The sequence below is a fragment of the Terrapene carolina genome, unplaced genomic scaffold (assembly GCF_002925995.2).
Source record: "Terrapene carolina triunguis isolate 2854851 unplaced genomic scaffold, T_m_triunguis-2.0 Scaffold67, whole genome shotgun sequence".
NCBI classification, from domain to species: Eukaryota; Metazoa; Chordata; order Testudines; family Emydidae; genus Terrapene; species Terrapene triunguis.
The window spans coordinates 50,930,356-50,952,849 of NW_020664418.1; the positions used below are offsets into that span (position 1 = coordinate 50,930,356).

Below are 22,494 nucleotides of genomic sequence, written 5' to 3' on the forward strand. Positions count from 1 at the left end.
GAGGTGGATTTCCGGAGTGGACGGCAGAGCGATCAGGGATCGATTTTACCGCGTCCTCACGAGACGCGGTAAGTCGATCCCCGATAGACCGATTGCTACCCACCGGATCGGCGGGTAGTGAAGACATACCCTTAGAGACAAGGAAAACTAATTTTACCCAGAACGAAATGGCTCTGACTTTGTTCCACAGAGGCTAGGTACAATTATAGAAATAGATGTAGAAAGTAGATCTTTAAGAAATGTCTCTATTTGGAAATTTAAAACATTTTTAAGCTTATACCTATGCAAACTCTGAACACAAAAATCCACTAGTTTTAGTATCTTAAAGTTTAATTTCTTTAAGAATTTGCAGTGAACCATTAAGGGACATTTTTCATTTGACCATTGGTAATTCTACTGGCACAACTTATAAATATCCTAAAGCTGTTTGGTCAATTTACACAAACACAAAGTATGTTTCACCTTTCTAACAAGGATAGCATTTGAAGATGCATTTTGAACTATAGTGTAGACAGAATCCAACCTTTCCCCAGGACTTTAACCAATAAATAAATAAATCAATCAAACCCACATCATCATCTTCTGTACCCTTGCTCTTTGCCTGACATTAATAGAACTAAATCTAACTGGTTAGGCTTAGAATCATAATTTACTGTTTCTTGTGGTTTTAAAAGGTAAGAGTCAGTGGATGCTTGCAGCTAACCTTAAATGATTTGGTAGCAGAAATTAGCTATTGAACAAGATCTTATGAGATTTTGAAATGTCGCCTGTTAAGAGTTCATACCTGGAACCATATTTGGCAAACGGGGCTGTACAGTAGGAAGATTCATATTGGGTTGATGACCTTCACTTTGAGAAGTTGAAATAAGAGGCTTCTTTAAAGCTAAAGAAAATAAATGGATTCACAATAAGAGTTTTGTCCAACAGAACGACCACTATATTCTAGGCTTTACTTTAACAAAGTTCTATTTATACCAAATTTTATTTTAAAATCCCAGTGCTACAACTGAGAAATTAAAACTTCTGGGTAAAGTTTTCAAAAAAAAGCTTGAATGATGAAGCAACTTAATTCCCATTGACTTAAGCACTTGACATTTTTACCTTCTACCAAAAATCTGCATGTTTTTTGACCGAAAAAGTCTATATTGACACACAACTCCTAACATATATGGGTTTTAAATCATCTGGATTTAAATGTTCACTGACTAATTGGCTAACACTTCACAGATTTAAATCAGAATGATATCAAATAGCAATATCCTATAACATAACATGATTTTTCCAACCAGCAGGAGTATCTTCAGCTTTAGCAGGATCATTCTCTTCTATTCCAGGCATGCCTGCATCACCTCCTGATTTGATTTTCTCTGTCAAAATAAAAACATTAAGTTCTTCTGTATTGTTCTTTTGACTTTAATAGTGAATTTAGCATTGGTGAAAGTTGCTGGGCTAACAGCACTGGAATTGAGTCACTTATCCACAGACCAGGCAGAATGCCAGCAATGCCAGCACAAGATTCCGCACACTGCCCTGCTAGTGGACTTCAGCTCCGTTCTGGAGGGACCAACGATAGGGCAGATCAAACTCCGAACTCAGTCTTTTCCCTCTGTGCTGAGAAGGACAAGGGCAGCATACCAGTAGTTTTTGTAATCAGACTATCTAGCCAGTCTCAACTGAACTGAGGCAGGCTGCTCACTGTCCTAGCTCAAAAACAATTATTCTGTTTGATGGGGAGGGATAAAATACAATTAACACATATTTATCTTGTGATGCAAAAAGGAAATACCTTTGCCGTTAGGGATGTGATTGCTTGAGGGTTCTTCATTCTTTACTACATTTTTCTCATCTGTCTCTTGAACAGTCTTAGATATTGCTTGATCATCATTCAAACCCCGTTCAATGTCTTGTCTTGGCTGGATTCTCTGTGTATCCTGATTTTAAAACAGATTAAACATTAATGAAGACGACCCTTGGAGGGGAGGGGAGAAATCACTCACTCACCTTGCAATTCTGCTTCTCTGAACATACCTTGCAGAGTTCTCACTCCTAGGTCTTGGCTCTTTAGGAGGAGAATGGTTAGCTCCAAGCTCTTAAATGTTTTGAACCTTGAGAGCAGTAGATAAATACAGCAGAGCATGAACCAGACCCCTTATAGGCCAACATCTGCCATTGCCTGCCAGGTATACATGCGGCCCATGCCCTCCAAACCAGACATGCCAAACCCGCAAATAAAAATGCAGAAATTGGGCTTGTTTTTGCCTTAATTGGCTTGTGAGTTGCTTGTTGGCTAGTTTTTGGCTTGTAGCCCTTTTTTTTTTGGATTGGCTCCCGGCAAGCAGAGTGCACAGTGGGCCCACCACAGTCCCAGACTGCACACCGGGGGGATCTAGTCACAGAGTGTTGGGACTGGCTTGTTTTGGCCTTGTTTTCAAATGGGATTAGCTTGATTTTTGGCTTATTGTGAAAGTCGGGGGTGCTTATTTACCACATGAAAGTTGGCAACTGTGCTCCAAACATGAGTCAATTCCTGCAGTTGTGCAGGAACTGACTATCAGAAAGAAATGCCAATTCAAGAACATTGAAAAAAAATCAAAAAACGTGTCTCGGGGCAAGAGGGAAAAGAGCCTTCAGAAAGGTAACAAAATCAGACTTCAAACACAAAGGTCCCTGAGTGAATCTAGGCTTATGGCTTGTAAAGGGCGCACCTTGACCATGTTTCTCTTCCCCCAACAGGTGCATCACAAGGGTAAGGATTCCTGAGTGCCTTGTGCCAAGGCAATGACTCCCATTTACAGCAGAACAGGTCGTAACTGGTTCATATGGAGCTCAATTCAGTAATTCCCTTTTGCAGGAACAATTTATATCCCCAGAATAGAATAAGGGTACAATTGCTGAGTGGGTATACCTCTATCTGAACAAAGGTGCATATTAAATAAGGTTCAATTACTCAGATTTGTACCTGAAGTTCATTTTACAGACATGAACTTCACCCACAAATAGGGTTGCTAGGCTGCTGCCTGGCTGAAAGTATGCCATTACATTTATATCTAGAGAGAAAATGGAAGATTGTGTGGTTGTACAAAGCTTTCATTGGCATGAATTTGGAATGGCGGAACTACTTATAGCATTTGTGAAGCAGGTATCACAGTCATTCCAAAGGAATACCAAGAAAACCATTACTCCATCATAATACATGTATTTTGCTTGTACTATATTGTATAGTAAACTTTAGAAAAAATTAGTTCTATCATTATTAATAGGTTTTCTACCACTCTGCCTCTAGTAGGAAGTTACCATACATAGGCCTTGGACTAACAGGTAGTTACACTGCATATCTCATTGGCAAAATCTAGCATCCAGCTCCACTATGGGATACAGCAAGTGTTTCTAGAGCTGCTGATTTACAAGGCAGACCTTAAATGTGTTTCCTGTCTAGAACTAAAACAAAATAATTACAAGGTAACATTTTGGTGAACCCAAGCCAGTGTCCCAGACATCCAAACTAGTTCCGATTTTATTGCTCAAGATGATGCTATCCTTATATTGAAACAAAAAATTCACTATTTCGACAACAGTATTATTTTTAGCCACTATTTACCTTTTGTTCTTGTACAACTTGGTCCATTAAGTTCTTTATATTTTCTTCATGTTGCATTCTCATGTCTTTGATTTGTTGTCCACACTGCAAACTTAATAGGAAGCACATTAACAGTTACACATTTGATTTGGATTATACCAAGTCTCCCATAATTGCCTGGGAGAAAAAGAAAAGCGACTGGCACAAGAAGTTTGAAGATTAGAAACTGGGATAGCCCAGAAAATACCAAGGTTTCAGAGGTAGGGTGAGCAGAAGGTCTGTGACCAGTAGAGCACACTCCCTTACAGGCCTGGAAAATAACCCAAAATTCCTGAGTCTCACCATTCCTGCCATCAGCAAATATCTGTGAAACTCATGAGTAAAGTTTCTCATCCTCTTCAGTGCCCATCCTCAGAAAGGATGGCAAACTACTACTACCAGATACTCTGTTGGCTCTAGTAACAAGGTCTGTTCAGTGGATCTAAAGATTCCAACAATGCTGATGAATTATGTGGGTGTCAATATTATGCAATAGGATGGTATGTTTTGTCAGATTAAAAAAACAACCTAGGAAAAAGAAACATACACAAAACTATAGTAAAAATATTAAGGGTGCAGAGTAAAGCATCAAGTTAGGAAATGCCAGACTTAAGGTACTATGCAAAAGAAATGTTATCATAATTAAAGACAATCGTAATACACACGCATAAGGAGACCAAATTACAGTTGCACAGGCAACCTTAATTATGGCCTTTCTTAAGTTCTGAGTGCTTGAATTTGAACCTTCATGTTTTTTATACATATAAAATATTACTAATTCTATATTGAGAAGAGAATCTGTGCAAGAGTTTCATATTAGTTTATAATAGAAAAGCCAGTAGTCAGTAAACTGATTTTGAATACAGCTTTAGAAACCCTTTCATCTAAACAAAGTAGCTTTCCACAATCTCACCCACATGAATTCTCTTTTCTTCTGAAATCACTAATTCTGATCTTCAGAGAAATAACATTTATTATAACTGTTTATTTACTCAAAATGGATTTTGCATCTGAAATATATAATTAAGGTATTTAAATATTTTTGGATAAGTTTCAAAACTGATCACAGAAACAGATAATTTTACAACTTGTAGGAATTTAACAGTATGTTTAAGAATGCCCTAGATGAAAAGCCCATTAATTTGGTTAAAATATATCAGCAAATTACTGTTAAACTGCAGTCCACAAGGACATATTAGGGTTTCTCTAATTATTAGAAGTTTGTTCAAGTTAAAAGGAACCAGGATACAACGCAGTTCATTCCTTCCTGTGCAGGTATATTGGCTGAATAAACAGTTATGCTAAGTTAGTTTTAATGTGTTCCATTCCATCCAATGTTTATTTATGGGCACATAAACAAGTAAAGGGCTATCATCTCAAAATGAGAGAGTTGCTTTGCTTATCCCATTAGGCTTTCAGGAGCTAAACCCAGGGTGGTTATGTCTGCCTCCATCTACTCTCTGTATTTTATCTCTTGTAAGGCTTGAGTTGACAGAGAGGAAGGTAGTATCTTATGTGCTAGCCACAGCCAATTAATACTGATGGCAAAGGAGCATGATATTATCACAGCAGCTTCAAGAAGGAAAGGTGGAGCACATGAACAAATACGAAAGTAACAGACCCTTAAACCTATTTTTAAAAACAGTTTTTAGGCATAGAAGTGAACCAAGGATGGTTCACAAATTAGGGAGTTCAGGGATAAAATGTGAAGAGGTAGTAGCCCTGCAAAGCTTTAATTTTCTACTCTATGTATTTTGTCCTGAAAGCTTCCCAATACACACTTTTAACCAAACACATTATAAATTGTCCTTTCAGAAATTTTAAGCCTTTTCTCAATGTTACTGTGTCTCACCCTTCCCTACAATATGTGGGGGGAAAGAACTGCTTCCTAAAAATTGATTTTTCTTCCAAAATTTATAGCAGACATTTCAAGTTAATTTCAGCCTAAACACAGTATTTTTACCTTAATTCCAATCAAATAAATTTGTCATGAAGACCTTGATAAACATACCATAAACACTTCAATAACCCAGTTTGATTAAATATAGTTCTTCTGTTGGCTCAACTCGTACTTGAGACAATATATGATTTAAGTCAAACTGAATAAAAAGCACAATTCTGGGAAGTCACATTTCTCTAGAGACTTTCCCACTCCCAACAAAACACAAACACCAGAAAATAAAGATTTACATTAGAAATCCTGACAGCTTTTTTGATTTGTCAGCTATCTATTGATTAAGGTCTATTTGAGGATTAAAGATCTATTTGACTAGCTTGTGGAGTTCACATTTATGGGAACTGTACACAAATCTGTGGTTATTACAAACACTCAAAAGCATCATACCTCTCATACTCCAGCCTCCTCACAAGGCGAGTATTGTTCTTCTTGTACTCATGAAGCTGGTCCTCCTGACGAATGAATTCTTGGCGTAATTCTGCTAGTTGTTCTAGGCCAAATTGCACAAATCAAAGTGAGTAGAAAAATACCTCCCCTTTAATCCCTTTTACCATTGATGTTCTTATATGAAAAATGCACATTTTCAAATCTTTCTGATCTCTACTGTATTTATTGATTCCCCGCCCCCACGGAATCTTTAAAAAAAAATTGTATAGCCATACAACATGCCAAATAAGTTCTTCATGTAAACTAGAAATCAATTCATACACATTTATTTTGAAGCCAAGAATACTACTTGTGACCTTTCAGGATAAGAATATATGGTAAAAACTTAACTCTCTTCATTCCAAAGGGCTATATGATGCATCTACTTGTCAGAAATAATATTAATCTAATATACCGCCTTATTTTGAAAAATATAGCAATATAAATGGAAACCTCTCTCTCTCTAGGGTCAGCAATTTACACTTTATGCATACACACATCATCCTTAGCATACAGCAGACATTCTGTGCTTCTACTCCAAGAATTTTTTTTTAAAAGGATACATGTAATACTTTTACATCTATCTACATTAACATTTAACGTACACTTTAGTTTTCAAAACAGTTACTTTAGAAGTTTCTCCTCCCTGCTGCTTCAGGTGTAAATGTGAGATTTAAAATGCCTATTTATTGATATTAATTACTCTTAATTGCTTTAAAGATACTAAGCAAGTTAGGAGTCAACATTACTAGGGCCCTACCAAATTCACGGTCCATGTTCATCAATTTCACAGCCAGACAGTTTTAAAATTGGTCAATTTCACGATTTCTGCTGTCAACATCTGAAATTTCACTGTATTGTAACCATGAGGGTCCCAACCAAAAGAGTACCTGGAAGTGGGTCTGATCTCTCCTCTCACCCTCCCCCGCAGCTGCCATGCAAGGGAAGGACAAGGCCTGTTTCTTCCCAGCTGAGACTCTCAGCTAGGAGCTCCCTGGCTGGGGCACTTCCAAGAGCAGGGGGATATTGGACCCACCTCCACAAATCTCCTCCAGCTGCAGAAACTTCTGGGGCTGGAGCTTCCTGCAGCAGGGGGAGGCACTCCAAGGTTGCTCTCAGGGGGAGATCAGACCAAGAGTGACTGTGAAGGAGAAGAATAAGTCCTCTCCCTCCCCAACCCAGCTGGGACTTGCAAGTAGGAGCCCCATGACTGGGGCACTCCAAGCAGCAAGGGGGAGATCAGATTTCACAGGGAAAGGCTTATTTCATGGTCAGTGACATTTTCCATGGCCATGAAACTGGTAGGGCCCTAAACATTACAACATGCAGGGCACACATCTGCAATCTTCCCAATACACCCCAGGAGAAGGAAGACACACCCTAGATCAGAGGTCTCCAACCTTTTTACGCCCAAGATCACTTTTTGAATTTAAGGGCAACCCAAGATCTACCCCACCCCCTTCCCCAAAGCCCCGCCCACTTCATCCCTCCCCCCCCCAGTTGCTCGCTGTCCCCCACCCTCACTCACTTTCACCAGGCTGGAGTAGGGGCTCCGGGGAGAGGGGGGGGTGCAAGCTCTGGACTGGGGCTGAGGGGTCCGCAGTGTGGGAGGGGATTCTGGGCTGAGCCTGGGGCAGGGGGTGAGGGGTGCAGGAGGGGGGGGATGAGTGGTGCAAGCTCTGGGAAGGAGTTCAGGTGCGGGGTGGCTCTGGACTAGGGCAGAGTATTGGGGTGCAGGAGGGGGTACAGGGTGCTGGCTCTGGGAGGGGCATCAGGGCTGGGGGTTAGGGTGCAAGAGGGGGTATGGGATGCTGGCTCTGGAAGGGGGGGTCAGGGCTGGGGGTTGGAGTGAAGGAGGGGGTATGGGATGCTGGCTCTGGAAGGGGGGGTCAGGGCTGGGGGTTGGAGTGAAAGAGGGGGTACATGTACTGGCTCGGGGGGTCACTGCTGGGGCTTGAGTGCAGGAGGGGGTATGGGGTGATGGCTCTAGGAGGGGGGCTCAGGGCTGGGGTGCAGCCTCCCGACGGGCAGCACTTACCTCTGGTGGCTCCCAGTTGGTGGTGTAGCGTGGCTGCCACCAAGGCAGGCTCCCTGCCTACCCCAACCCCACGCGCCCCTGTGGCCCACGTGGCTCCGCGCGCTGCCCCTCTCTGCAAGCACCGCCCCCACAGCTCCCCGTTCCCAGCCAATGGGAGCTGCGAGGGCAGTGCTTGCAGAGAGGGGCAGCGTGCAGAGGGAGACCCCTGTCCCCCCACTCGCGCTGGCTGCTTCCAGGAGCAGCGTGGAGCTAGGGCAGGCAGGGAGCCTGCCATAGCAGCAGCCCTGCTCTGCCACCTGAGATTGCGATAGACGGGGAAATACTTTAGGATCGACCGGTTGGTGACCAATGTCCTAGATGAATTTTCTCGTCCTTTTCCATTTCTATAATTTTCTATGTTATGCAGGAGTCAGAATCTCTCTCTCCCCCTCACTCCTTCAGTCGTAATTTTTACCTCAATAGACAAATTACTTAATACTAATTTAAACAACAAGGAGGCTGGTGGCACCTTAAAGTCTTAAAAAATGTATTTGGGCATAAGCTTTCATGGGTAAAAAACTCACTTCTTCAGATGCATGGAGTGAAAATTACAGATGCAGACATTATTATACTGACACATGAAGAGAAGGGAGTTACCTTACAAATGGACAACCAGTGTTGATATTACTGGTACCTAGAATATTACAATACATTTCACCTTGAAAATGATTTTGGGTATTTTGGAAAAGTTTTTGCTAGAATGTATCCTCTCCCTCCACTGCATAACATGAAAAGGCTGATATGGAAATCCATCCAGCCCTTATTAACTAAACCAGATAATGAATTACAATGTTTTGTAAAACTTCCGTAGTTGAAGGACGCAAGTTGTAACTTGTTAATACTCCAGCATCAGACATACTCTAGATTTTTCTTTCAGCATGCACTCCTCAATACCTAGGGAATTCTGAAAGATTTTAGTGTTAGTATGCTATTCTCACACGATGTGTAAGTAGAAAGTTCCTTACCTTTTAAACGATGTATGTCTGCCATTTGATATGATATGTTGTTCTGTAGTTTGATCTGCAAACAAAGAAGTTTATTTATTTTAAAAGATGTAAATATATATTTACACCTGAATAAGCCAAAAGTATTTGAACACATTTCGATCTCACAATTAAGTAAAAGTGTAATTTTATAAACTTGTGTGAACTGCTTTCAGAATCACAGATGGAAGGTGCTGCAAGTAAAAATCAATCATACATTTCCTTTACAAGGTTAAGTCCCTATGTTTTGCTTAGACAGGTTTAGCTAAACCTACCTTTAATAGAAATATTTTCTGGAAACTAACGAAGCCAAAGTAGATATATTTATGTCTAAACCTATTATTTGTAATATTAAGGTTGCATTTGTGGTACTACATGAAAACAAACTGAACATACTAGTCACAATTTCACTGTCCAAGCCTAAGTACTGCAAAGTAAACAGTATTAATAGTGAAAAATCATTTAAAAATGTTTCAGTTGTACTAAAGTGAGAAGCAATGGCAAGACAGCTAAGAATATTTGCTTTAAACACTAATTTTAAAATGAAAACATGTCTTTGAGAGATCTACCTCCGCTCTGATGGAGCCAGACTTCTAGGAAGGCTTTTTTTATTAGATATTTTTATTATGTAAAAGCACTAGCAATTACAACCAATGAGAACAAATGCAAAGGTAAGTGTAAAGAATATAAAGCCATTATTATGCCAAAATACCTTATATTTCTTTATTTTTTTCATACAACGAACCAACCAAAGCAAAGAGGAAAAATGCTAGAAGTGAGGGAACAATGTCTCAAATCAAAGAAACACCATGCAGAGCCAAGGAATTGTGTCAAAAACTGACCTCTGCACAGTTAGTTTTTGAAAGAAACTTGTCTCGGTTGGGGTCATACGTATTCCCCATTATGGCTTCTGGACTGTTAAGTTTAACTAAACATTAGAATTCAATTATCTTCGCTTTTTAAAGTAGCCACAATTTATTTATAGTTACTTTTAGAATTGTACAATATGGACACACCCCTTTGCTTTGGGGAAAAAGGGACATTAGATATTTCAATCCCCCCCTACTTTCTGAGGTTTTAACATCTTTGAATCAGACATATGGAATACCTCTTTTAAAAAAAAGCTACATCTGCTCTCAGGTCTTAAGATGCACTAAGATTTCCTTGCCCTGCAATTTTAATAGGATTATTCATTCCCTTAAAAAAAAAAAAAAAAAAATCTTCATGGAAGTCCCTTATATGGGAAGCCTTACTGCTGCTGATCTTTCCTTCTGCTGACCCACCTTGTTCTACCCTTCTGTAAAATACTTGAGTTATAGACAAGTTGAGAGGAGACTCTTTCCTCATGTTGGAAAATAATTTGAGAAAGGTATAAATATTCCCACCATCCCTTTCCTTCTTAATTGAAGCCCCCAAAACAATTTTTTTTAAAATAATGAAATAGCCCATAGCCAAGAGAGCTTAACTAAAGGCAAATGTCCATAGTGTGAGGAGAAACTGCTTCTCTCCCGTTCATGGACTGTTTCGCCCACACTTACGAAGGGAGTACAGTTCTCTCATCTGCATGCCTTATGCCAACTAGTGCTATTTGCGCTGTTCTGAAACAAACTCTGTTCACACAAGCAAGAAATGGGACTTTTCAGAAAAACAGTTGTGGAAGGGCACAAAATTCTGGATAGGTCTGTTGTCTTTGCTACTTAAAGTTAATAAATGAAAGCAACAAAGGCAAAGCCCTGGGGCTTTCTGGAATAATTTACATGTAGGGCTGCACTTCTGTTACTGTGTGAAGAACTACAATAGTTCTTCTTACACGGAAGAGAACAGGCTAAGAAAAAGAAAGTTGCAAACCCCTTTGTCTTGCCATGTCTCAAGCAGTTTGGAAATATGTCCATTGATGATGTATATCCTTGCTATAGCCCTTAAATATTTGGGGGGGGGGTGTTGAGCAATTATCCTACTGCAATATTCCAAAACTCACTTGCTTTTCATAGTTGTGGACCTTAAAAATGTGGCTATAAATGCCTTCTGTTTTCCCAGTGCAGATTTTGGCACTAGTATTGTGTTAACCAACACTATTTCCAAATCCGTGCCTACTGGAGAGTTTTAAGCTGTGCTGGAAAACACCCCTCAGATTCACCTGTCTCTCAGAAACATACAATGCAGTTTTCTTCTCCATTGGGCTTGCCACATCAGACACTTTGGTAAATATTTAAACATTATACCTTGAGAACTGTCCATAGTGTGGGTTTATTGGCAGTGGAAGCTCTCATATAGTGTTGCATAGCTCTCATGCCACATTTACATGAATTCCACTGTACATTTAAAAATCATCCACAAACATTTGTTTTAAAAGGGTCAAACTTTATACTATTCTGCAGCATTTACAGTTCATGCTGTTCCTCTGGATCTAGGCAGCATGGTTTTGCAGTATTTGATTTTTGAGTTCTATGTTTCTGCCATGCTACTGTTATCTGAGAGAGATTTTAATGACAGCTGTCAGTAAAACACCTCTGAAGTGAAGAAGAGGGTTCTGTACTGGACCTCATTCTTTGCCATGAACTTTTCTATTAAGGCTTTAAATAGAGGCAACAAACATTGATTTTAGGAAGTAACAAAATGTTTCTCCATAAAACTATATTGATATGTTAACATTGGAAGACTAAACAATCTTAATGTCCTTTTTATCTATAATTTTAACTTAAAATGAGACCTTGGGAAGGTGCTTAAAAGCACTACTTTGTGTGCTTACTGATAATATCTAGGCCCTAAGGCTTCTGGATTTGGGTGATGCACAGTAAAAATTCCAAACAAAAATGCTTTAATGTGCTCCTTTCAACAAGAGCCGACTGGCATTCTAATCACAAGCAAAATAATGAGACTCATAAGCTTGAATCTCTCATTATATGCACTATGTCAAAGCTGGCAGGCTCAGCCGGTGGCATACTCCCCTCTCCCCATTTTGTTTGAAGAAATGTACAGGATGCAGAATTAAAAGGATCCACTAAAACTTGGTGAGTTAGATTCTACGTTGTTTGGAATAAATGGAAGTGTTATGAAAAGTAGGTATTTTATAGAATACCTTCCTCTATAGAGCTGCTATCTTAAAAATAATAATACAGCTAAATAGCCATAAACTTTCAATTGTTAAAATTCCTCTCTCTTTAATTAAGTACAGGTGGGAAGAAGGAAAAAAAAAACCACCTCAAACCACAATGAAGTGTTCATAAGCCTTTTCAAGTGGGAAAATAGCTTTAGACCTCCCTGCAGAAGACACTTCCAAAAAAAAAAACAAAAAAAAAAACAGAGTTTAAAACCAGTTCTGTTACAAGCAAGTCATATCATTTAACCCAATCACTACCAGTTTAGCATGGAGTGCCCCCAGTAGTTTTATAGTTCCCAGTTATAACAATGTACTAATGAAGAGTTCTTTACTCTACCACAGATTCTGTGTAAATCAGTTGTAGTGCTGTATCTCTATCTGAATATAGAAATTCAAGATGACTACAGTTAGCTAAAATTCAAGCGGCAGATTAGGGTTATGATCTGAAGTAGTACAAAAGAAACTTAAATATGCTTAATACTGTACATGCTGTTATTGCATGGCTTTTAAAAGCCAAATGTTTAAGAGTAAAAAAGTAATAAGCCAGGCATTTTAGAATATAAGACAGTCTCTTAGTTAGCATAGCAATATTTAGAGAGAGAGAGCTGTCCAAGAAGTAGGATGAATTTGATAAAGTTCACACACACAAATACCCACCACTTGATTTCACTGAAATTGTGATAAAAACTCAACAACAAAAATTGAAGTTTGGAAAATTTCAGCCAGCCGTAACTTACAAATCACTACCAAAACCCAACTATCCTGGTACTGTACAACGTAGTTTTCCAACTGCCTTACGGGTCACAATTTTCAATTGATTTTAGTATCCCTGTAGAACATACTTTTAGTAATTAACCGAACACAAACAGCAGCGAAGTCAAATGCAGCAGTATGATTTTTTTTTATTCTGTATCATTATTTGTTTTTCAGAGAGAATATCAACTTCTAAAAATACATACTTAATCACACTGTGTCTATTTTCTAAGCACTCAAAAGTTAATTCTCAGCAAACACTGAATGATAGGTTTTTCCAATCTCCTCAATGGCAAGATCTGAATAGCTCATTCATTGCTGCAGTGGGAAATAATGCAAATAATGATTTCACTATATAGACAGACCAAAATATGCGGTGATGCCATTTAAGAAGTAAAATTTGTGGTGCTCTCCCACCATATTTCCTGCTAATCGGAATAAGATACATTTTTCATTTAAACAGCAATTATCCCATGTCTAAGTAGGACAGTTTTTTTAAAACCAACAACCTTGACAGTTCTTATTTAAGCAGGTTACTCAAATTCCACTGACAAAACTACACCATCGCACTTTATATCGTGCTATTTGATCCTATTTTGTTGTAAAATTCATTAACTGTGTGATGTGAATCACAAAGAAAGGCATCCAAAAAAGCAGTAAAAATTTCACTTACACAATATTTCCTTAAATTCTATTACAAACATAGTAATTAAAAGTACAAACTGTTCAATAACAAGAACACAATCCCCAGCTCCATTAAAAAAAACACTGCACTTACTACCATACACAGGGTTTCTTACAAAATTCAATCACATCCCTGATCTCAAACTATTACCACCACATCTTTAGCTTCTTACTATTAAAAAGAGTTGCTTGTTTAACACAGCCTGGCAAAGTTGTCATGAAAATTTACCAGCACTAGCACAAAATCTATTCATGCACTCTTTCCCAGGACAAACCAAACGGAAAATATTTTGCATAGTTAGTTTAAAATATCCCTACAGAAAGCAACAGAGGGTCCTGTATCCCTACAGAGTTGACTAACACCAGCCATGACTGATTTTAGCCAGGAACTTATGAAAGAAAAAGGGTATTTTTGATCTTTCAAAAACCAAAATCAACTTTCTAGACAAATTTCAGAGAAGCAGCCATGTTAGTCTGTATCCGCAAAAAGAACAGGAGTACTTGTGGCACCTTAGAGACTAACACATTTATTTGAGCATAAGCTTTTGTGGGCTACATCCAAAGAAGTGGGCTGTAGCCCATGAAAACTTAGGCTCAAATAAATTTGTTAGTCTCTGAGGTGCCACAAGTACTCCTGTTCTTTTTTCTAGACTGAGTTTTGCAAGTTAAAGTGGTCAAGAAAAGTGCACAGGCGGGCAGGCACTACCTTGGCTTTTCAATGTGCTGTGTAAAGAAGTCATTTTTTCCATAACACATTACCCATTAAGCCAGAGTAGAACAGTAGTGCCCTAGCTTTCAAGGCTTCGGATGTCTTTTTCATTAGAACAGATCAGATGGAAGAAAAAAGTTCAAGAAAAAACGAGCTGAGCGGCAGCATATTAACGCGCTTCCAAGGTTATAGTCAACTAGCCAATACCCCACCCTGGGTAAGGCCTTTGTTTCTTGCACCCATTCAATCACCCCTCAGGAGTGGCAAAACGCTGGGCTGGCAAACTGACTAGTCCTAGAAGAGGCACCAACAGTAACTCCCAAGCTCTGCCTCGGAGGGTTATGTCATGTCTCTAGATGGGGCACTAGAGAGGATTCGGCCTAGAGGCAGGAAGGACAGAGCAGCTCTCCCTGGTCACACCCCAGAGCCCTGCCCGGCGGTTCGGCCCCGCGGCCCCGTACCTTGCTGTCCTCGCACCTGGCCGCCTGGCTGTCCTTGGCTTGCAGCTGGCTGCTCAGGTGTCTGTAGTCCGCCTCCTTCTGCTCCAGCTGCTGCTGCTGGGAGTCCACCCGCACCATGAGGTCCGAGTTCCTCTTCTCCAGCCGCCCGCGGGCCACCTCGCCGCGCTTGGCCTGGCCCTGCAGCCCGGCCACCTCCTCCTGCAGCCGGGCCTGGCGGGAGGCGGCGCTCCAGTAGTGGAAGGCGAGGAGGCCGATCAGCACCAGCAGCGCCACGAAGACGAAGGACGGGAGACGGCCGCCCCTCCTGTTGGCCCCGAACCCCACCATGGGGGAGGCCGGGGGGCTCCACCCGCGCGCCGCCTCCGCCCACCCCTGAGGGGAGAAGCCGAGAAGCGCCCGGCGGGGCGGGGCGGGGGGCCCGGGGAAGGCCCTTCGGGGCACAGGGGACGCAGCGAGCGGGGCCGCCGCCGCGGCGGGAAGCGAAGGGCACCGAGGGTAGCGGGGCAGGGGCGGGAGATCTCGCTGCGGCAGAGGGGACCCCGAGCACCGTCCCGCCCCACACGGGAGAACCGCTACCGGCCCCGCGGCCACCCTCACCTCCCCCGCCGGTCCCGGGCCCCGGCCGGCGGCTCCAGGGCAGGCCCCGCCACTTCCGCCTTGCCGCGTCTCGCGAGAAAGCCCCCCCTCCCCAGCTCTCGCGAGAGCTCAACTGCCTCGGGGGCGGGGGGGGGACGGGGCGCCATTTTGGGCTGGCTCCCCTCAGGCACAGGCGGCCTCTCCCGCTTAGTCGGGCCGTGGGAGCCTGTCGCCTACGGGCCCGCCCCGCTGGGCTGGGCCTGGCCGGGTGGTCCGCGCACGCCGGGTGTAGGGGGCTGGTCGTGGCCTGACAGCAAATGTGAAGAATCAGGACAGAGGGTGGGGGGTAATAGGAGCCTATATAAGAAAAAGACCCAAAAATCGGCACTGTCCCTATAAAATCGGTCCATCTGGTCCCCGTAGGGGCTGGCACCCCTGAGACGCACCCCGAGGGGCGCGCGCCATGGGGGGCAGGCAGCCGGCACTGCCCCGGCTAAGCACAGCCGGGGTCCGGGGAAGAGGGATGAGCGAAGGACACCAGGGCAAACCTGTCAGACCATGCGTCTGACGACGTGGGCAGTCACCCCAGAAAACATATGCTTCAATACGTCTGTTAGTCGATACGGTGCCACAGGACTCTTTGTCGCTTTTTACAGATCCAGACTAACACGGCTCCCCTCTGATACTGTCAGACAAGTGCAGCGAGACACGCAGTAGCTGTGCGGTGCAGACAGGGCCTCGGGGTATAGGCACAGCCAGCAGATCCACCAGCAGGAAACTGCCTGGAGCTCTAACAAGGTCCATCACAAGAGACTAACCAAGTACTAAACAAAGGACTCGAGTGAGAGGCAAAGCGTTGTCTTGGGTCAAAAACTGTCTAGGAGACAAAGCAAAGAGTAGGATGAAATGGTCAATTTTCATCATGGCTAACGATGAACAGCAGGGTGCCTCCAGGTTCCTTAATGCAGGGGGTCTCACAACATGTTTTTTGGTGGCCTCGAAGTGCGGCCACCCACTCTTGCTGGGGCCCGCGCTGACAATTTTTCCTAAAATACTTAAATAACTTTAGGAAAAACAAATATAGATGTACATACACATGTCCAAATCATTGTACATTTATTGAATCTTTTTGCAGACTCAATAATAAAAATAATGTACAGTTGTCTCTCCTCTTTACAGGACCTAATCAGAATAGAAACACAAATAAGGTGCTCTGCAGGTTCTTGTCTTTTTTGTTGGTGCTTCTTTTCCTTTTTTTGGTTGCTTTTTTAAAAAGACTAGCTAGCTAGTAAGTCTGCTGTTGTGAAAAGCGATATTATCAAACATAAAAATATCACTTTTCACAGCAGCAGACGTACTCAGTCCTGGCAATCCTGGAGACAAATTAAGCCTTGGATGGGGAGGTTGGTAGGAGGGAAGTGGGGGACGGGGGAAATGCATGACAGGCCAGAAGAGGCAGCGGAGGCCAGGGGCAATGGGGGGTGAGTCCCGCAGCTGGGGGTTGGAGCCCCATGGCCAGAGCCTACTGCCTGCTACTCCAGGGCTGGAGCCCAACCCTACATCCCCAGGAAGGTGGGGAACTTAACTAGCTGCTTCCTCCTCCAGCATTTGTGTCTCCAGAGAGGGGCAGGGTCCAACCCCTGCTGGTGGCCCTCAGGGAGGGACCACTGCTCCCCCTGCTCTTATCACTGCCCGGGGGGGCTGTGGCCGCAAGAAAAGCCCCTGGTGGCTGCATTTGAGAAACGCTACCTTAATGGGCCCAGTGGTGTTTAATAGTAGTATTAAATATCCTAAAAGGGGGGTGAGTAGTGAGGTAGCAAAATTTGTAGATGGCACAAACTTATTTAGATTAATAAGGACCAGAGGAGATTTTAAGGAATTTCAGAGGGATCCAACCACACCATGTGAACAGGCAATGTAATGGCAAGTATAATTTACATTAAAGGGAAAATTTAAATCAGCCATGCACATAATGAATTTCTTATTTAGTTGTATCAACTCAGGAAATGGGATTGTAGACAACTCACTGAAGACTTCAGCTCAGTGTGCAACTGGGGTCAAAAAAGCAAACAAGATGTTAGGAACGGGCAGGAGAATAGTACAGAAAATATTGTAATGCCATTATATAAAGCAACTGTGCAACTTCATGTGGAATACTTTGTGCAGTATTGGTCACTTTATCTCAAAAAAGATCTGGTAGAATTAGAGGGTTTTCAGAGAAGGGTGACGAGACTGATTATGGGGCCCTGGAGAAACTCTCATGAATAGAGACTGAAAAGATTGGGATTATTTATCTCGGAAAAAAGAGGAATCAGAGTAGACAAAATATGCAATATTTCTTTGCGTTGGCCTTCACTGCAGAGGATGAGTGTGATTCCCAGATCTGAGCCATTCTTTTTAGGTGGCACTACACATGTTCACTGGAGTGTTAAACAACAGGAACCAGAGAGAGGGAGAGAAGGAGCCCATCCTGCTTTGGGAGCCTCTCCTTGAGTTTACTGAAGGCTGCAGATTGGGGTTAAAATGGATTCAGCCTTCTGAGGACAAAGGAGAGATCTTCAGTGGGTACCCGCGGAGGATCTGTCTCTTGGGGGGCTAGAGGAGGGAAGAAGCTGTTGTTTTTCCATTCCTCCAGACCTAGGGTGTTCGATTATTTACCATGGTCACCAGGGCCATTATTTAGGCAAGTCCTTGTGCTTGGTGTATTGGTGCTTCCACTATTGGGTCAGTGGCTGGTTAACGAACCTCACTGGTCTTTTAAATTCTTATTTCGGTTTTTATGCCCTGGCTCCCACCCTAAGATGTCTCAACTTTTAAATAAATGTTCTGCCAGGGAAACCACGCCTGTTCTTTCCTGAGAGGGGTATATGTCTCCTGTGTCACAAGCTGCCCAAGTAGCCCAGTCTCAGAGGGTAGAGTAACTTGTTTTTATAAAGACACTGACTCTTGGACTGTTCTCTCTCCCAGCTGCAGTGTAGACACACCCAATATGGGATCAGTAGAGTGACTGACAGGAACCAGAGTGGTCCCAGCAGGAGAAGAAGATAGTTTCTTAGACTCAATCATGGCAGTCTTCTCATTGTGAAAGTCCTGCAGAGACTGATACAATATTTCTCTGAAAATCTTCTTGCTCTTTAAGTGGAGTGGCAATTGGCTTCTCTTTGGTCTGAAAGGCTTCTCTCCCCATCCCTAGCTACAGGCATTTATGCCAGTGAATTTATTGGTGAGCAGGAAGGAGTCAAGTGACAGCATACCAGGAGGCATCATATAAAAACTTTGATTCAGGCTCTCTTAATCTGCTTGAGACTGTTGGGGAATCAGAATCGAGGCTTGGAGCAGCCAATATTTTGAACAGAAGGTGTTGGCAGAAATAGCAGAGATGATCATAGTGACTGGCTCATGGCTCTTCTTTAAATTAGACTCCATATTTCTTTCAGAAGGCTTCATAAGAGAGATTGCTGTCAGAACAGTCCTTAAGGGAGGCTATTCCCTCCATTGGAAGAGCCCACCTTTTGGCTGATGAGGTGACTACCCAGGAAATATGAGGGAGAGATCCCCAAGTCTTGTATCAGCACTGGGGAGCCAATAAAAGGAGTGCATCACCTTGGAAACGACAGAGCTGGCTTAGGGTTTGTCTTTTGGCTTCTTCCCTAACTTCAAGATGTTTTCATGGAATAGGAAGCAGATGAGGCAGGGAGTGTTGTTCTAAACCTTGAAAAGTGTCTTCCTAGAGGCTCTCAGGTAGACGGCTTTAGGCATAGTGTTTATGAGGGCCCTGAAGTCTTCAGGCACAAACATCTTGGGTTGTTCTTGTTATTACAAAATTATAGTTCTCCAAGTAATGAGAATGCATTTTCTGGAAGGCAAATTTCAGAACTGAAAGGTAACTTAAAAATTCTACACTAATGCAGTAATCAGAAATTGCTGCTTTGGTCCATGTATTGTTACTGCATACCGTAATGCATAGCTCTCATGTGATCCACATTTTTCTCAACTCATAACTTAGGCTTTAACTTCAATAAAGAATGTAAAAAAAAATGCTGCTTCTCACCCAGGTTATTAATCATCACCCCAGAATTCAGGAAAAACACTTGAAAAAAATTGTTTAAAAAATAAAAGTAATCCTTAGTTTAGGATGTGCAGTGTTAGAGAATGACCGAGCACTAGAAAAATAGCCACACAAGGGCCAGTGAGAAATCAACTGCTGCTAGCTACATGAGCTCAGGGGCAGGAGGGGTCAAGGGACAAGCTTCATCATTACCTAACACAGTACTAGGGCTTAATTTACTCGTGGGGGAATTCTGTGTCACAGTGCACACATAGAATTCATGTCCCTCACAGATTTTTTTTTCTCTGCAGAACAAAAAATGCTGCTGGAGAGGCACTGCAGTTACACCTTTCATCCTCCAGGGGCTACTATGGCACCAGAACACAGGGCAGCTGGCTCAGCCAGCCACTGCTAAGGAAGAGGAGAGGCTGCGTTCCTCACAGTCCCCTTTCAGTTTGGATCCAACTCAGAACCAAACTTGTAAATGTTTGTTCAGATACATATATCTAACACTGTACATTTACACTGCACTATGCAAACAGAGCAAGACACTTCCTCTGTTCCAAAGAGTTTACAATTTAAGAAAGACAAGATGTTATATATGTTAGTAATGTACCATGGAATACTTATAGATTCATAGGGTATGTCTACACTGCGATGAAAAACCCAAGGCACTGAGTCTCAGAACCCAGGTCAGCTGACTGGGCTCTCAGGGCTCAGGCTGCAGGGCTAAAAATAGCTCTGTAGACATTTGGGCTCAGGCTGGAGCCCAGGCTCTGAGACCCTCCACCCTCACTGGGTCTCAGAGCCTGGTTCCAGCCTGAGCCCAAACATCTACACTGCAATTTTATAGCCCTGCAGCCCGAGCCAGCTGACTTGGGCCAGGTGCGGTCATGCCAGGGGTCTTTTATTGCAGTGTAGACATAGCCATACACTTTAAGGGAAGAAGGAACCATCATGATCATCTAGTCTGACCTCCTGCACATAACAGGCCATAGAACCTCACCCACTCCTGTAACAGACTCATAACCTCTGGCTGAGTTACTGAAGTCTTCAAATCATGATTTAAAGACTTCAAGTTACAGAGAATTCACCATTTACTCTAGTTCTAACCAGCAAGTGACCTGTACCCCGTGCTACAGAGGAAGGTGAAAACTCCCAAAGGTCTCTGCCAATCTGACATGGGGAAAGATTCCTTCCCAACCCCAAATATAGTGATTAGTTTGACCCGGTGCACATGGGGGAGACCCACTGGCCAGAAACCTGGGAAAGAATTTTCTGTAGTAATTCAAAGCCCTCCTCATCTAGTATCCCATTGCCAGCTGTTGGAGATATTTGCTAATAGCAGTTGCACATGGGCTATATGCTCTTGTAGGCAGTCTCATTTTGACTTTCCCTCCATAAACTTATTAAGCTCTGTTTTAAAACAAGTTAGGTTTTTTGCCCCCACTGCTCCCCTTGGAAGACTGTTCCAGAACTTTACGCTGCTGATGGTTAGAAACTTTTGTCTAATTCCAAGCCTAAACTTATTGACGTCCAGTTTATATCCATTTGTTCTTGTGCCAACATTGGTCTTTAACTTAAATAACTCCTCTCTCTCCCTGGTGTTTATCCCTATGATGTATTTATAGAGAGCAATCATATCTCCCCTCTGCCTTTGTTTGGCTAGGTTAAACAAGCCACGCTTAAGTCTCCTCTTGTAAGGCAGGTTCTCCATTCCTCTGACGATCCTAGTACACCTTCTCCAGCACCTGCTCCAGTTTGAATTCATCTTTCTTAACCATGGGAGACCAGAATTGCACACAGTATTCCAGATGAGATCTCACCAGTGCCTTGTATAATGGCAACAACACATCCCTATCTCTACCGGAAATACCTCACCAGATGCATTCTAGGATTGCATTAGCCTTTTTTCACAGCCACATCACATTGGTGACTCATAGTCATCTGGTGATCAACCAATACACTCAGCTCTTTCTCCTCCTCTGTTGCTTCCAACTGATATGTTTCCAACTTGTAGCAAACGTTGTTGTTGGTCCGTAAGTGCATGACCATGCACTTTGCACTATTAAATTTCATCCCATTTCTATTACTCCAGTTTTCAAGGTCATCCAAATCTTCTTGTATGATATTCTGGTCCTCCTCCTTACTGGCAATATCTCCCAGTTTTGTGTCAGCCACAAATTTTATTAGCAGACTCCCACTTTTTGTGCCAAAGTCATTCATGAAAATGTTAAATAAGATTGGCCCCAAGACTGATCCTTGAGGAACAGTAACCTCCCTTCAGCCTGACAGTGCGCCTTCCAGCATGACTGACTGTAGTCTGCCATTTAACCAGTTCCTTACCTTCCTTTTGATTCTTGTATTAATCCCCATCTTGTCCAATTCAACTAAAAATTTCCCATGTGGAACTGTATAAAATGCCTTACTGAAATCCAGGTAGATTAGATCTACTGCATTTCCTTTGTCTAGAAAATCGGTTTCCTTCTCAAAGAAAGAGATCAGGTTGGTCTGGCATGATTTACCTTATGTAAACCATGTTGTATTTATCCCAATTACCATTTACTTCTATGTCCTTAACTACTCGCTCTTTCAAAATTTGTTCTAAGAATTTGCATATAATTGAGGTCAAACTCCCTGGCCTCTAGTTGCCTGGATCACTTCCCTTCTCTGCCCCCCATTTCTTATATATAGGTACTATATTTGAAATTCTCCAGTCATAAGGTAGAATCCCCGAGTTTACAGATTCATTAAAAATCTTTGCTATTAGGCTTGCAATTCCTTGTGCCGGTTCCTTTAATATTCTTGGGATGCAGATTAGCTCCCCCACCCCAATTTGGTCCCATTAAGCTGTTTGAGTTTGGTTTCCACCTTAGATAGAGTAATTTCTACTTCTGTATCCTTGTTCCCATTGGCCACCATGCCTCTGCACCCAAAATCCTCATTACCCTTATTAAAAACTGAGGCAAAGTATTTGTTTACGTGTTGGGCCATGCCTAGATTATCTTCAATCTCCATCACATCCTCAGTGCTTAGCAGTCCCCAGGGCCGGCTCCAGGCACCAGGCACCCAAGCTGGTGCTTGGGGCGGCACCTGGAGGGGGG

At 42.5% G+C, this 22,494-nt stretch overlaps 1 protein-coding gene across 2 annotated transcripts in view; it reads right to left on the minus strand.

Annotated features, from left to right (window-relative positions):
• CASC4 (cancer susceptibility 4) overlaps positions 1 to 15,197 on the minus strand; it is a 32,954-nt gene extending 17,757 nt beyond the window's left edge. For both annotated transcript variants that reach the window (XM_024199573.3, XM_024199572.3), the window contains exons 1-7: positions 14,767 to 15,197; positions 9,042 to 9,096; positions 5,961 to 6,063; positions 3,599 to 3,689; positions 1,787 to 1,931; positions 1,287 to 1,367; positions 785 to 883 (exon numbers count right to left, since the gene is read on the minus strand). In XM_024199573.3, the coding sequence (XP_024055341.2) occupies positions 785 to 883; positions 1,287 to 1,367; positions 1,787 to 1,931; positions 3,599 to 3,689; positions 5,961 to 6,063; positions 9,042 to 9,096; positions 14,767 to 15,093 (901 nt within the window). In that variant the 5' untranslated portion in view covers positions 15,094 to 15,197. The remainder of the gene's footprint in view (positions 1 to 784; positions 884 to 1,286; positions 1,368 to 1,786; positions 1,932 to 3,598; positions 3,690 to 5,960; positions 6,064 to 9,041; positions 9,097 to 14,766) is intronic.
• Between the last annotated feature and the right edge of the window lie 7,297 nt (positions 15,198 to 22,494).